The sequence below is a fragment of the Dendrobium catenatum genome, unplaced genomic scaffold (genome assembly GCF_001605985.2).
Source record: "Dendrobium catenatum unplaced genomic scaffold, ASM160598v2 fragScaff_scaffold_432, whole genome shotgun sequence".
NCBI classification, from domain to species: domain Eukaryota; kingdom Viridiplantae; phylum Streptophyta; class Magnoliopsida; order Asparagales; family Orchidaceae; genus Dendrobium; species Dendrobium catenatum.
The window spans coordinates 718,575-735,287 of record NW_021318894.1 but is presented as its reverse complement, the minus strand read 5'-3'; the positions used below and the strand labels follow the sequence as shown (position 1 = coordinate 735,287).

The window sequence follows — 16,713 nt, the reverse complement described above, 5'->3', positions numbered from 1 at the left end:
TGATCATGCCGATAAATTAATTTCTTGAAACTTCACACTCTGTCGCAGATCCTGAAATGTGGTGATGGTAGTCATGCAGCATCTTACATCGATGTTTCCATTAACAACTACATGGCATGCTCTTCTTCTAACAGCTCTCTACATTTCATGCTCAATATGCACCTGTCAGTCCAAAGGGTAGACCTTACCCGGAAGAATTTGGCGCAGTACAGTATCCAAAGGGTTCGTGCAACACTTTTGGTCAGTGGTATCCAGGCCTAATTCTAGATGTCCTGTTTTGAGTTCGACCTTTTTGGTCTATTAGCTGATTATCTGGTTGGGATAGGGATCTCTCCTTCTTCATTTCGCTGGTAAGGAATCAAGAAAGAGGTTTTGGGACGGCCTCTACTAAGAGCTTCTAGGACTAACTAGCTATCTTGTAATGCTTAAACCGTAGAATACAACAGCCCTTCTCTTCTCTTTCAAAGCAGTCGAACTTCACCACTCATGTCCAGCAGATCCTGAATGTGGTGATGGAGTCATGCACAAAAATGGTTGCATCTTATATCGATGTTTCACATTAACAACGACATGGCATGCTCTACCTTCTAATAGCTGCTCACATTTCATGCTCATATTGTGCTAGCGAGTCATATATTTGATCACTGACTCGTCCCTTTTTCTTTCATCCTAGGCAAGTCAGCGATGTTATCTTCTCGATAGCGCTGGCAAACCTCTTCATGAATATGCTTCTAACTCTATGAACGTATTCATATAGTCATTTAGCAGTTCAGCGTACCATTCAAAAGTAGCTGCCATTAAAATGCTGATGAATTGCCTGAAGAGCAGGGAGTTGTTGCCTCCTGTATTCTCGCAGGTGGATTTGAATTGTGCCAAGTGCTTCTTGGGATTGTTATTACCATTAAAGGTATTGAATTTTGGGACTAGTACCTTTCGGGTATGAAACTTGTCATATTGACAGAATACGGGCGACCCTTACCACACACAATTTTCTCCTAAAAACAGCTATAATAGCATTGATCTTTATATGATTATGCCCTCAACTGTGCGCTATCATAGGCTCGGAGTACTAGCAATGTTCTGCAATAATAGGCTGGTGAATGACGTTATTAACTCATTGTCGTCTTTGGGGTACTTGTACTCTAAACTTGAGGCGCTCGAAGGTTCGGAGGGTCAGCCGGAAGAGTGGGTGCGGGGCCCACAGCAACAATTTTGTGCATCATCTGTATTATTTGGGTCATCATCTAAGTCATCTTTTCATTCAGCTAAGAGATTTCTTGTTCTTAGCCCTCATTTGTCGTCTCATTTGCCATTGCATATAGGCAAGCATGACGTCTTCGACATTGAAGGGATTCTCCTCAGGTCCTTCTCCTCCCTCTTCTGAGGAGTGACCACATCTGCCGGTGACGGACCTAGTGTCATGGTGGCGTCGATGTATTTATCTAGGCAGTGGCCGCCAATCTCCATCATCTTCGTTATCATCATAACAGGCATCATTATCGATGTTTCATGCCTTACCGGTAGATTACTTTGATGTTCATGGCATCCTCTTTGTTCTTCCTCTTTCTGGACTCAGATGTCCAAGTGACGGCGCCACTAGATTTCAGGCTCTTGATTCAGTAGGAATATTTCTTCGACTCATGGGTTGTGGTCAAAGTTGGCATCCTCCTTTGATGGGGTCGGTGAACGACGGGATCCCCTGGAGAATTCTCCACGGTGTCAACCGTCGGGGTGATCATCATTATGGGCCTTTCTTTGGTACACATTTCTGACGTTGCTTGCTGGTGGGGTGGATCTTCAGTAAGTTGCACCAGTTGTCATGCCCATATCTAGTTTTTCTCCAAATATCTTCTTTTTTTGAGGCTTCAACCTCCAAATTTGCTTTCCCTTCCACTAAGACCTTTCGATGGAGGATCTTTGACCCACACTTCAGGTGTCATGCCGCGATGTTCACCGCACGGGACTGGCTTTGAATTTTCTTTAATTTTTCAAGCAATCCCCGTGGTGGGGTCCTCCTAGGCCTCAATCATCAATGGCCATTAGACTTTCTTCTTTATTAGTCCCTTATCCTTAACATGTTTTAAGGACTCTGTATACCCGGACTCAACAAGGTCTCAGGTTCTTTTTTCTTCGGAGAACGTGGAACTCGCATTGCTGGTCCTAGAAGGATTCTTTAGCACTGTGAATTTCAGACTATACCTCTTCACCCATTTTAAGTCCGCAAACCCATTCCGGGTAGGCATGGTACTTTTGGCTATTGGGCTAGCAAGTTTTAGGGGTGGAATAGTTAGTGCTGGCTCGGCTCAGCTTCTTTTCTACTATTTTTCGTGGCTTCACCACATGAGACGGCTGAGCATCGAGCTTTTCAGGTTCAGATAACCTGGTGGGTAGATTAGTTGGTTTGTGCTCATTTATAGTATGGGTCACTTCTTTAGACTCACTCCGATAAGTCCCTAGATCTTAGGATCTTCCTAGTATTCCGTAGCCCTTTAGGCTCAATCCCAATCTTAACTCAATCCAAACCCAGGAATCTTTAGGACAAAGACTTAGGTTCTAAAGCCCTTCATAGGTGATTCTTCCATCACCTTGAAACTAAGTCAATTGACCTTCTGATTCAGGATCTGTCAATTGCATATTGAGTGGACCATGTCTCTAATGTCAAACGCCTCCAAATTGACCTCATTCGAGGAGGATTTCTAACCCGCATACTTACTCATTCAAAATCGAAGGCTGCTAAAACTTCAGATAATTATACAGTCTAGTGCCTTACTGAATACTACTATTCAAACCTATAATCTTGACCCTAGAGCTTTCTCTCAAAAGCTTCTAGTTCACACTCCAGGTCTTTGATTATGACCGATTGAGGCAGATAAAACTATATTTTTTTCAGACCCAATTATTTGACCTTGGTATTGACCATGAGGTAAGAATGTACCAAAATCCCCGTATGGGGATTTAACATGCCCCATTTCAACTCAAATGAAAACTCCAAATTACTTGGAAACCAACTTCTAACAGTTTCAAATATCACAATCCAGACTATTGGGTCAACTTGGTTGGACAAGTCAACTATATAGCTCGACTCTAAATATGACCCTATACATCTGCATCTATCCATCCTGTAATCTTTTTGTATTAGGTCACTCCAATTTCATTGATGGCCAAGGGGTGATCCTTGAACATCCAAGAGACCCATCTTGCGAGGCCCAACACTTGGGCTCACATGGGTTAGCCATCGGCACTTGACGCAAGTGTGGCGCACAAGAGAGGTCTTACTCTTGAAGCCATTTCCCAACCTTAATCAAGTTGTGATCCAAACCAAAGCTCCATTAAAGGTTTTCCCTTGACCAATGCACCACACTTGACCAGCCCCAACCCTTGGGCTCTCTGGGCTCAAGAGTAGGCTAACCAAAGTGCCCAAACACCCTTGGGCATTGAGCCAACTCTTGATTAAGTCAAATTGGACCAAGATCAACCACCTACCAATAGGTGTCCCTTAGATCCATAATATTCTCCCTAGCCAGCCCATACCCTGGGTTGACTTGAGTACAACCTTTAGGACTAACCCAAAGTGGCTTAAAAACATATGGTACCTCTTGAGCCATCTTTCAATCTCAATTATACAAATTAGACCCAATTGCCCTAGCATTGGGTGCACCAGACCAGACCCACTCTCTAACCTCATAGCCCAGGGTCTGGCCGTGACCTGGGTTGAGCCCCAAATCGACCCGAACGCGAGTCAGATTTGGGTATCAACCCCGAGACCTACTTCCAACACAGATCAAAATTTGAATTCCCAATTGCCACTTGCATTGGGTGGCACTGACCCAGACCTATATCTCCCATATACAAACCCTAGGTGTCTGGCCTTACCTAGGAGACTGAGAGCTCAATTTGACTCGTAAACGAGCAGGTTTGGGTCCAACCAGACAGCATCAACTCAATGCCATGGCCTCTACAAAGGCAAAAAATTGACTCCGAACCTCGACATTTCAGCGTGTCCCCATCGGTCTCCCCAGGTCAACCGAGAACTAAACCAATGGCCGTGCGGCGGTCTTGGAACCAATGGAGAAATGGAGCTCGGTGGTCCCCCCCAGACATTCCTGACCCAAACCTTCCAAAGGCTGTGGCTCGCCGCTAGGCCTCACGAGCCCTCTGGGATGGTGCCCCCTTCCACCTGGCCATCCATCAAGCTCTCCAGCTACGATTCCCTTCAAGCCGTCCGCTAGCTCTGGCGAGATCCGGCTGAATAAGGGTGGGCTCCCCGACTCGCCATTCGATCCAGGCGATTATCGAATTGCTCCAGAGCTCTGCGAACCTCGCAGGCGTCTTCCTCCCAAACTTCCCAGATCATGCCCGTCCATCTGTTCGAGCGACATCCGGCGAAAAGCTCATAGCCCGTCCCGCTCGAAAGTCGTACCTCCAGCCTGTCCCCTTTTTCCAGATCCTGGCGCCTGAAGGAAAATCTAGCTCCGCCATCAGTCTCCTGAAAGCTTCCTGATAGAGCAGCTCATCCGTTGAGACTTCTTCTGCGGTAAAATCCCTCCATCGCCGAGCTCCCTAGTTAGGTATTTCCGGTCAGTGTTTGAAAGAAACCTTTCACGCCCAACGGGATTTCAACGGTTGGATTGAAGGTTTCCAACCCCTGATCCTCCCCTTGTTTTGGAAAATTTCATTGAAGTTCGTGCGCGGGACGCCCGATCACGCCGGGAGAAGCTCCACGGCTTGGACTACGCGCGGGAGGTGAAGATGAAATCTCAACTCAACTGTTGATTTTAATCACGCGCTCGGATTAGATCCCTGTTCGGTCTCGGAGCGCCTGTTAATCGTGGCCGTCTGATCCCTCCACCGACGGCTACTGGTTAATCCGAACCGTTACGCGGTCAGCGCCAATGATTCGCCCCGCCAATCGACGTGACGCACGCGTGTAAAGCGCGGCTGACTGTGAAATGGCCCGATAAATTTACAGAAAAATTAGGAGAAACTTCACAAAAAATTCATAAATCTCCCTGCACACTTGGCCAAATTATAGTGTCTCTTAGGCTCATGTGGAAGGTCTCAGGGAGACGCTACAAAAGCCCCATACTCCACCGGACCATGTTAGATCTTGTAGTATGCAGTTTAATTTTGGTTTGAGCGACTTTATGAATCTCTTGCGATATATTTATTAATATAGATTCACCTACGGCTCTGATTTTGGGATCGATTTGAACTTGACATGTTCCTGAACATAGTTCCAAAATTTATTTTCCCCATTTTAACCTTGTTCAATGGGCATTTTCCCTTAATTTGAGTATTTAAGAGGTACATGGGTTGACCCTCTAAATTTTGAAATGGGATTTTAGACCTATACCAATGAGACCTTAGGGTGTAATTCTTTGTGGTGATTGATGATGGTGAGGATAAGGAATTATTGGGCCAGTGATTTTTGCCCAATCCAGCCTGTATAGGCTCCCTAGGAATTTCTTGAAGGTGACTTAGAGGCTTACCTGAGTGGCGCTTAGTTAGTCACTTAGATACTCCATTTGAGTCCAACTTGGTGTGTATTAGTCTCTTAGGATCATGTGATCCTATAGCCCAAATTTCATCCCGGTTTGGAGTTCATTTGGTTTCACCAAATAGGAGCCACAATAATCCCTCTTAAGAAATGTCACTAGCTTTAATAAATTGATAATAATAAATCACTATTAATTCATAAAATCGCATTAAAATACCTTCTAAAATTGTCCTATTAATTCACTAATTAAGTGGCAAATTGGAAAATCCTCTTAAGTGACTTTTTAAATCTACTTAATTTTGAAAAAGAAAAAATCTTTAAGGTAAAATCAATGTTAATCGATTTTAAATTAATTAAAAATTATTAAAAAATTCCAAAAAATCTTTACACTTGCTGATCAACTTCCTTAGAACATTTTTTATCTTTGGAGTTTATTTCAAAAGAAGTTTTGGGACTCATTTGGGTTCAAATGCATTAAAAAAGGGCCCTTAATTGAAACAATTTAATAATATCCAATAAATACTTAAATTTCCAAAAAAATTTACTAATCGAAAAAATTCCAAATTAATCAAAACTCGAGTGGCTATATGACTCTAATATAAAATCTAGTATTTTTTCAAAAAATTTCAAAAACCCACCAAAATCTTAGGTCAAAGTTAAAATCAACATTTGGGTTTAACCTCTAGGTCAAAATCGGGTTAAAATTTCTAAAATCATAACTTTGATAGAAATATAAATTAGTGTGCCACCTGACTACAATCATATTAGGTCTAGTATTTATTAAAAAATCTGAAATGCTTAAGTTAACTCTAATTTTAAAAGTCAAATTTTGACTCCTTAGTTGGTATACTCGGATAACTACAATAATCTTATTAAACTCCCCAAAATTCTAGAACCTATAATTGATAGGTTAATAAAAACCCTCACAACCAACCCATTAAAAATCTAACCAACTCCCCTTAATATAAAATCGCACTCTCTTTAATATATAAACAAAATCTAAATTAAACTATTAAAATCCAGACTGGCTACTGGGTACAGCCAGAAGCCTACCGGAGCTATTGGCATTACCCCAGGAAGGTATGAAATAGAACTTCAGCGGCCATCGGTGTGAAACAAAGTAGTAGTCAATTAACTTTTAAAATATATTTTTAACTACTTAGGACTTATTTGTGTTATCTAATATATTTATATTAAACTTTAAATCTATATTCCTTTTTAGCCTTATAAACCAGAATTTAGAGTCCAACATTTAACTAATCACCCACTTTAGGATCTAGAGCCCAGCCACACGACCTATAAATTAACCACTCACTTTAGATGATGTGCTGGACAACCACTCTAGATCTAAGGCTAAGGGCCGGTGTTTTACTTTAACTGAGTGTGCCGATTTTTCGTATAGTTTTCACTGCAATGTTTGTGGATTGAGAATAAACTTTGCTGTGTTTGTTTACTTTTATACTGCACTCTGTGGATGATTGATGGTGTTGGCGACTAGATTACCCTTAGTTAGGTACGAGATCTGGATGTTCACGACAATTTTTCTGCAGGTGGCACAACGAGAGCTCATAAGAGGCAGGGCAACAAAAGGGCTAAATCATTATTATAAATGTTTTGCACATGTTGTTTCAGCTGTTAGAGCCCCCAAATAAAAAGAGCGTGGCCAGTGTGTTTATTTCTTTCTGATATATATAATGGTTAGAGAATAACTGTTTTATTATTTAATAACTGCTTAGGATAACTTGCAGGAGAGTAAATTTGATTTTATATAAATGTAATTATTTGATGTAATTGTATAGTGTTGTGAAAGTTAGATTTTGAGTGGGATACACAGGTCCAAAGCTTGGACTCCGATGAGAAAAGGATGCCCCGCTTAGGGGAGTAGACCTTTCTATTTAAGATGCCAAATTGGCCACACTTCTTTCCCTACCCAAAAAGGGGAAAGAGTGGCCTTTCTCCTTAAAGGAAGTCCCTATTGATCCATTTGGGTAGTCCACTACAAAGAATCCAAAGGAGCCTTGGTAAGAAGGAGCCCAAAGAAGAAGCAAGATTGAAGACTTGAAGATTGAGATATCCCGACCTCAAACTACTTGCGTATTACAATGAGAGTAAATTAGAATCCGGGTTGTTGTCAGTTGGTGCCTGGCCACTTTACATTCTGCAAAAAATTGCTGGTTTGTAATAAGCAAGGCAACTTTTATCTATAGACATTTATTGATTAAATTAATAAATTTGATGTGAAGAATTTGATTGCCTTTGGACTGGCTTGCTTTTTCTTGTTTTTTTGGCGATTGTAGTGCCCTTTTTGTTTTCGCACACTGGAATAACGTGAGGCTCGTGAGGGTATGAACAGTTTTATACTCATAACTTTAAAAGTCTAATTTTAGTGAGTCTAAAATAATAACACTCGAAAAATAAACGAATTCTAGAGAATAGCCGGATCGACCCCGGGGTCGCATGCATATTTCTGCCATACTCTTTTCCTTGCTTTAGAACACTCGCCGCGGTAGAGTCCGGAATAGTCTGATCTATGAGGACGAGGTGCCGGACTTGGGGAAGTCCAGTCTTCTAAAAAATTAATTTTCTAAGTCTGTTTTTAAATTTTAAGCATATTTGATTTGAGGTTGTTAACTAGGATGCATTGCATTAGAAATAAATTAAAGATCTTTTATCTTTTGTCAAAATTTTAATTTCATAGTCCTTAGCATTTTTGGCACGCCAACATAAGTCAAAGGGCCAATTAGGAAGAATCTCATTGTCGGCCGCACCGGCTCTCCAAAACTTTAAAAATACACGTCCCTACCACTCTTCATAAAAGACCGGACTCATCTCTTTTAAATCGATTAGGTGGTTAGGGCTGGCTCCCCAATCCAGGCCCAAGCGTAAAGTCCAAAGACCTTGCACTGCATTAAGTAGGATGCGAACGACTGTGGTCCAGTGTCCAAATAAGATTTAGGATGCCGGGGCAAATCTTTGATTATAAACCGAACTTTGTGGAATATAATATCAAATTTTCTAATATAATGTCTCAACTTATAATTAAATATAACATTATACCACCAAAAACAATAAGCCCACCTTAGATTATACAGGATTAGGACACTTCCCGGATGTTTCGCGGAACTCAGTGTCCCCTTAACTCTCCTCACTTTAACTCCGTTAATAACTGCTCAATTTTGATACCATTCCCCTGTTGATTTTTCATTCCTCTCTTTTTGAGATATTACTCCTAGAAGATCTAACGAAATTCTGCACCATTTTTAATCGAAGAGTTTTCGTAAGGAGATTCTATCTACCTACGATGTAATTAACATAACGAGGAGAACTTGCGCTCGGTAGGAAGATAATTTGACCACACACGCACCTGATTTAAAATTAATTTCTGTTTCTAAAAACTTTTAAATTATTTTAGGAAAAAAGTCAAAAAATGATCGTTAGTATTACAATTAGAAGAATTATCATTGAATGGTGTCATCCTGTGGCCTATGAGATATATCCTTCTTTGATAAGGCTTTGGATGTGAATTCGACGATCTACCTCTTGAATATAAGTAATCAGATATATGTTAGTTTGACTTCATTCTGTATAACCCTACGAGAGGCCATAAAAGTTTCTTTTTAGAGATCCGGTCATGGTATTCAAGATGAGTTTCATAATTCTAAGTCATGAACATTCGTTATACAAATTTTATTTTCGTCTTTTGGGATGATATATCTTTTTCTAACGAGTTTGATCGAAAAAAAACTTCAGAATTAGATTAAATCTAATTTTAAGATTCCCAAAGAAAACTAATATTTTTTTTTTAAATATGTTTTTATCAATTACACCAAAAACATGTGGTTAGTAATCACTTCAACTTGAGAGTTTTCAAAGACAACAGCCAAATCCTTTAGGTTGATATGGTTTCTGGTTGTGTACAGCCTTTCAAATATAGAGATCAGCTCCTGCGAGGATTTTTGGTGTAGCAGTCTCCATGACGCTGGCAGATACATTGCGGCATTAAGAGGTTTCCAGCAGGTCCGGAGCCTCCAATAAGAAGCCCTTCATATTCCATGCCAATTCAATAGAGAATGCGATGCAGCATTGCGGTAGATGCTGCAGGGAATTAAAGTAGCACACCAAATAGATGGTGGCTCTAGTGTTTCCTAGTTTATTATGATCGATAATCCTGCCAACTTTGTTACTGAGTACGATGTCCTAGGGCTAGAGCAGTAAAATAAAGTGTTCTGGCAGATCTACTGACATAAATAAAAAGGCAAAGGATTAGTAATCAGCGTCTGAATAGCCTACTCCCACTTTCAAAATGGAGAGATTGCAACCATAACAAAATAAAATAATACCAAGGCAAGTAATTAAATATAAATTTAAAAACCTGCTTATAAAATTTTATGATTTATGAATGATGCATAATTTTAAGAATATTTAGAATATCTGGTTTTGTTAAATGAAATCATTATAATAAATTTGGAATTTATAACTCATTTGATTTATTGGATACTATAGGCACCAGTTAGTATGATTTAGTCAAAGAATGAAAAAATCTAAACCACCAGCGGAGTCGCCAGAAATTTATGGCTGCGTGAATTGCTCTCGAGATCAGAAGGCCACTCTTATAAGCCTAAAATGGCTAAAACCTCGGATGCAAAAAGGGGTGAAATATACTCCACGTCCTCTCTCAGGACAAATAAGGGAAAATAAGTGGTTATAACGTAGATAAAGGAAAATAGTCGATGCATAAGGAAGATAAACCAAAATAGGCCTACAACTCTAATTCCCAACTGAAGCTGATACTCGGGGGCTTATAATGTAGACAAAGGCTTCTCTTGTGTTGTAAGAATATATTTCAAAATCCCTCGAATTGAGAAGATATATTTGAAGAATGCCATTAGATCAGGAAAATAAAAAGAAGATATGGTGATATTTCTTTGGTGTTGTAGTTGTGGTTTCCATATCACTGCAGGCTGTTGTGATTTCTTGCGGGATTTCATGATGGTTAGCATGTTGCTTCAATTAGGTTTGGCGATTTTAAATTAAATTAAGAATAAATTTTTTATTCTATGTCAACCTTATCTATTATCCTTACTAAGAGTTATAAATGTTGTTCTGAGGAATGTAATTGACAAATATTGGCTTGAATAAAAAATTTCTCTGTTGGTTTTCAAGAGTATGAGTGCTAGTTCGATGTGTGATTCTTTTTAAGTGCGGTGAAAGTGTAACTATTTGATTTCGAGAAGTCATCTCTTTGTACTGGCATGCGGCATAATTTTATTCTTGGTTCTTGTTCTTGAGTTTGGTCAAAAAGCTATACTTTGAAACTTTGCTTCTGGGAAAATTAGGTTGCATTTGGGACGGTTTTCTTACTGCTTTCGAAAGCAACTTTTTTAGTACAATTTTTTTTTTTTAAACTAAAAAAAATTGTACTAAAAAGCAGCTTCAGAAAGTAGTAAGAAAGCTGTCCCAAATGAAGTCTTAATATGTTTGGTTGCTGTTTTTGGATATTTAGCAACATTTCATTTTTAATTGGGCTTAAACTCTACTATTGATTGTTTTTCACCTAAAGAAAGTTGATATAATTGATACTTTCCGTTGCATTAAAGCATACACATCGTAGCAGTAACATCAAGAAACCTAATCCTGAATGTCCTGCATCACAAAACCTGCTCATGATATTTTTTTATTAAATTTATTGCTTCGAGTGCAGCTTATTTTATGTATTTTCAATAACACATCTAGGCAATCTGAAGTTTGCGTTTGTTGGACTTTTTTTTTACTCAGAGATGATCAATTTAACCATTTTATTCTTCAGTATCTATATCTGCCACTGATTTAGCTTTGTCTCTTGTTAGGCATCTTTTGAAGCAAAACCTCTCGGGAACTTTGGTGCCAGAGCTTGGTCTTCTATCTCATCTTCAGATACTGTAAGTTTGAACATGTTAGATTTGGAGATTTAACAATATGAGTGTGTGTGGAAAAAATCTTTTAATTTCTTTTCTTTGTCTTAAAATGCTATTAATATTTTAATTTTTAATTCTAACCCACAGATTCCTTAGCCGTAATATCGATCATAACTTTGTAAGGCTTCCATTCTGATTGAATCTTCCATTTCTAAAGGGATTTTATGCGGAACAAGATCAATGGAACCATTCCAAAGGAGATCGGCAATATTACATCCCTTAAACTTCTGTAAGTTAAGCTAATTTTTGGCATATTTCATATTTTAGACTTCGTTTGGTTATCCGGTATTTTTGTAAAATGTAGTTTTACAAAACACCGGTTTAGAGAAGAGTTTTCTAAACGGAGAAGCATATATAAAAAGCTTTCTTAAAACAACAGAAATATGAAAAAAAAAATGTTATTGAGAACGTGGGTTTGAGGAACCAAATAGTAAACCGTTTTTAAAAATGAATAAGCACAAAAATTGTCCAATCAAATTAGGCTTTACACTTCTGTAAGTTAAAGCTTGTATGAAGATATTATTTTAGAATTCCATTATCTTAATTTGACATTTGCGAAGTGGATAATTTCTTCTGATTACATTGTTTTGATATTGATAATTATTTTCTTTTATTTTAAACATTTTCTTTAAATACTCTACAGACTTTTAAGTGGTAATGAGCTATCTGGTACGTTACCTGAGGAGATTGGCTATCTTGTCAACTTAAATAGGCTGCAAATTGACGAGAACCAGATATCAGGGCTAATACCAAAATCATTTGCTAATCTGAACAGTGTAAAGCATCTGTGAGTAGAGTTTACATTCACTTCGATGACTGATCTTTAAATGATGTATTTAATTTATCAGTTAATGCTGTTCTTTTATGCAGCCACATGAATAATAACTCATTAAGTGGACAAATTCCATCAGAATTATCTAGACTGCCCCGTCTCCTTCACCTGTAACTGCATTACTGGTTCTTGTTCTAAGTGTTCGATATTCTAACTGATTAGCCATGTTTGGCACTTTTAACTTGAGTTAATAAACTTTTGCAGCCTCGTTGATAACAATAACTTGTCTGGGTACCTTCCTCCAGAATTTTCCATGTTGCCGCATTTGAAAATCCTGTATGTAAATTTTACTGCAGTTCTTTCATGAAATGCCTTTTTAAATTTTGACTAATACTTTGTTTGGGATGCTTTTTTAATGCTTCTTAAAGCAATTTTTTTATATAAAAATTTTAATTGTTGCACTAAAAAGCTGCTTTAAAAAGCATTAAGTAATGTATCATTTTTCTCTTGCTTGTCTATTCAGTAAGATTCTGAGTCTTGTCTTCAATATTTTGTCTGTCATACTGTTGGTTTTTTCTTATATTTTGGAACAAATAATTATTTGTTTGGCATAACGGTGTAATCATCATAGCTTTTTAGTTAGTTTATGCTGTTTCCTTAATTTCGTTTAAAACTTGACGAATTGTTCATTATTTTGGAGGTCTTTGTAATATCTCGTTGAGGGGTACAGATTCAATGTCTTTAAAACATGAAAGGCTAATTTGAACTATTTCCTCTTTTTAATTTGTCATTTTTATAGTTGCTTTATCAACTATTGCTTTTAACCACGGTACGACAATTTGAAGGGTGATTATTCCATTGTTTTCTCTCATTGATGATGGTCTTAATATTAAGAGTCATCTACCTGTTTTGCAGTCAACTTGACAATAACAACTTCAACGGCAGCACAATTCCAGCTTCTTATGGTAACATGAATACACTTCTAAAATTGTAAGTTCATTTTCTCTTTTGAATGTAGGTTAGCATTTATGGCTATCAGTTCATGAGAAATGTTAGAAATGGAAGTAAATACATTGTGCTAAGGTTCAAGTTTCTTAAGAATATCTGAAAGTTTTTTATATAGTTAGTTGTTTGCTTGACCTATTAATTTTAATTTTTTAGATAATGATTGTATTTAGCTTGCTTTCACTCATCTACCTGTATTTAGCTTTAAATATAGCTTGTTTTCTTAAGAATTTTGATACAAGATAGTGGTGGGGTGCCACCAAAGGTTTTGCCTATGATGGTTGCTTTTAGGAATTCAATTGATGGGCATTATAGGACTTAAAAATAGTTAAAGTTGGAAGATAAATGCCTTAAGAATAATTTTGGAGATTTTTACTAAATTTTAAAGGGTTTTTGATTGGTCAAATAGCCTAATTTTGGCCGATAGCTCCACGAGGAGTTTTGGATGGAAATTTGTAAGAATGTAGGGAAATAGATGTAGGATGGTGTGGGGATTATTATAAAAATATTTCAAAATAAAATAAAATCTTTAAATAAAAGTAATATAAGCTTTGTCACTAACCAAAGTAGGAAGGTTCAAGAGATCACTAAACTTCTTCATGTGAGGGCTAACCATCCAGCCTGCCTCTTCTTCTTGGATAGAAAGCCAATTTTTGTAAACGGAAGAACAACCTTTGTTCATTTTTCATTCCATCTAGAAATTGAAATAAAATCAAATAAAATACACCATTTAGAAAATTATAACCACATATTTCAATGAACTACTTCGGAATTAATCTTATTTTCATTTTATGAACACAAATTAATTTCAATTCAATTCCTACAAGATTTCAAAAATGAGATTCAAATTTTCAAAATATTGAATTTCACAATTTTACATTACAATTACAACCACAATCTAAAAGCAACAAATATGTAGTATATTTCGTCAATTAAAATACACAAACTAGAAATTGCTACGTGATGCACAAACATTAAAATAAAATTCTACATAGTAGCTTTCATTTTGCTTGTTGTTTTAGGTCGTTGAATTTTCTTCTTGGATGTATGCCACATCAAATGGTTAGAGTGATGATAGGAGACTTGGGCTTTGTTTGAGACGGCTTCTTTATTGCTTATTTAATCAGCTTTTTAGTACACAAATTTTATAGTAGTAAAAAAACAATCAGCATCATTTGGGATAGCTTTTTTAATGCTTTATATGGCAGCTTTTAGTACAAAAAATTTTCAAATTAGGATTTTTTATACTAGAAAGCTGTTTTAAAAAACAATAAGAAAATTGTCACAAACGAAGCTTTAATTGCAATGCGGAAGAAATGAAAGTGGTAAGATGAATATGTGATGAAATTTAAAAAATGAGGAGGAAAATGATTGTATTAGAGTGAGAGAGTGGCACCCATTAATAGTATAATTTGAAATATACTTGAATGTTTTGGTTATATGTCGGAGGGGGGCAAAATATGCATTATAAGTGGATTAGATAGAATTCATGTTAAATTAATAGGAAGGAGCTAACAATACTAATGGCAAAACAACTTAAAGTTTTACAAAAAAAGTGATTGGAATAGAGAGAGTAACTCCTCATGTAATACTTAAAAAGATAATTTTACAAAGGCCTGGTGATGATCATTTAGTCGGTTGATGGCACATGATTGTATATATATATATAATTTTATTTAACATTTTGTATTCAAGGAATATTTGGATTACTTTTTTTCTTTTATTTTGCAATTTATTTTCCACTTATTTGTTATTACTTTATTTGTTTATAATTTTAGAATCTCCTTCCATATAAATAGGGACTGATAGGATTTAGGAGTGTCAATTCGGGTCGGCGGGTCGGGTTCGGGTCAAACCCGAAACTGACCCGGCACTGTTTGGGTCAACCCAAACCCGACCCGGTTTTAAAAACGGGTCAGGTTTCCGGACCCGAACCCGACCCGATTCGGGTCTGGGTCAATCCTTACCTAGCAGTAAAGCTCCAGGGCGAGCTGCTCAACATGCAGCAAGAAAACAATAAAGTTACGAAGGAGTTGCAAACTGGTTTGGATCATGTGAAAGCAATTCAATCCGAGGTTGTCAAGGCTCTATCAAAATTGAGGAAGAGCTTCAATCTCTCGGGTTCCAAGGGGAACCAAAAAAACCAAAACACTAGGCACTGGAGCGCAAAATCTAAGGTTCCATTGAGAACTCTTTTGTTCGGCGAAAAGCGAAAGAAACAATCCTTCTTCTCATGCATGATCCCAGCACCCAACAGGCATCATGACCACAAGAAGTCTGGGTCTACTACTTGATGATAAGCAGAGGTGGATTGGTGGTAATGGTTTGGGGTCTATTTTGTTCTTCCAACTGTTTTTGTAGCGTTGAGAGGATGCAGTTACTCCTTTGTACTCTAAGCTGATTGGTCTAACTAGGCAACTACTATAAAAACCCAAATTGATGGAAAAGATATAACCAAAGCTTAATAGAAACTATATCGACTATTAAGCTTTTAAAAAGTTACAATCGAGCTTGGCTTCAGCTTTAACTATATCAACCAAGACAAGGAAGGCTTCATAATGATTACATTTAACTTGGTTATACTTAAATGAGGCCAAATTGGTTAATAATTTTCATAAACATGAGAGAAATCAGGCTCAAATTTTGAACTACTTTTTCAAATAATTTTCAGAAAAGTTCTTAACATCTTTTGTATGAGAATGAAACACGACCAATCAAGACCTCTCATCTCAATTATGAGAGAACTATCAACAATTTATCATTGCGGTTACCACTAAGTTCTTAACCTTAATCTTGTGCCCAGGTCTCTACTCATGGAAACAAAGGAAAATTCAAGTATGAAAAGTTTGAGCATGACAAATCTGGTATCATTTTTGACGGAAGTGGACAGAAGGGATTCCTGCGCTTGCTGACTTCACTGGCTATGTGATGTAGGTCAAAATGCTTGATTAAATATGTAATATTGAAAATACACGCCTTCTGAATTAAAGCAATGATTAATTATATTTACTTTTTGATACATCCACAAAAAATTATCTTGAACGGGCACGAATCTCGAGACAAAATCAAGTTGGAAACTTCAAAAATTAATTCACGCATATATATATATATATATGATGTATCATCAAAAAATTATCTTGATCAAGCACAAATCTCGAGGCAAAATCGAGCCGGAAACTTTAAAAATTAAATTTGGGATCATTTGAACTTCGATTTCAGTGAACTTGCAGTCAAACTAAGCGTCTCAAAAATACGAATCAACGACACCAAATTTGACTTAACCGGAGCCCAATTATAGTCAAATCGAGCGACTCGATGAGACGAATCCAACGAGCCTAAGATCGCCGAATTCCGACATCATTAAGACCTTAAAATGTCTGACGAACGGTCCATGATCAAGGGATTCAATATCGGCCATCCATCCAACCACTCCCCATTTACCCTTGATCTCTCACCTATTTACGGGCCATGCCACTCCAGAAATC

The 16,713-nt window shown here is 37.5% G+C and overlaps 1 protein-coding gene across 5 annotated transcripts in view; it reads left to right on the top strand.

The window, feature by feature from the left end:
• The window catches only part of LOC110092638 (probable LRR receptor-like serine/threonine-protein kinase At1g06840), a 93,202-nt gene that overhangs the window by 18,383 nt on the left and 58,106 nt on the right, over positions 1–16,713 (top strand). For 4 of the 5 annotated variants that reach the window (XM_028694268.1, XM_020817279.2, XM_020817280.2 and 1 more), the window contains 6 exons: positions 11,344–11,415; positions 11,609–11,680; positions 12,095–12,238; positions 12,322–12,393; positions 12,488–12,559; positions 13,139–13,213. In XM_028694268.1, the coding sequence (XP_028550101.1) occupies positions 11,344–11,415; positions 11,609–11,680; positions 12,095–12,238; positions 12,322–12,393; positions 12,488–12,559; positions 13,139–13,213 (507 nt within the window). Of the gene's footprint in view, positions 1–11,343; positions 11,416–11,538; positions 11,681–12,094; positions 12,239–12,321; positions 12,394–12,487; positions 12,560–13,138; positions 13,214–16,713 lie in introns of all 5 variants that reach the window. The other variant, XM_028694270.1, reaches the window with a different exon arrangement.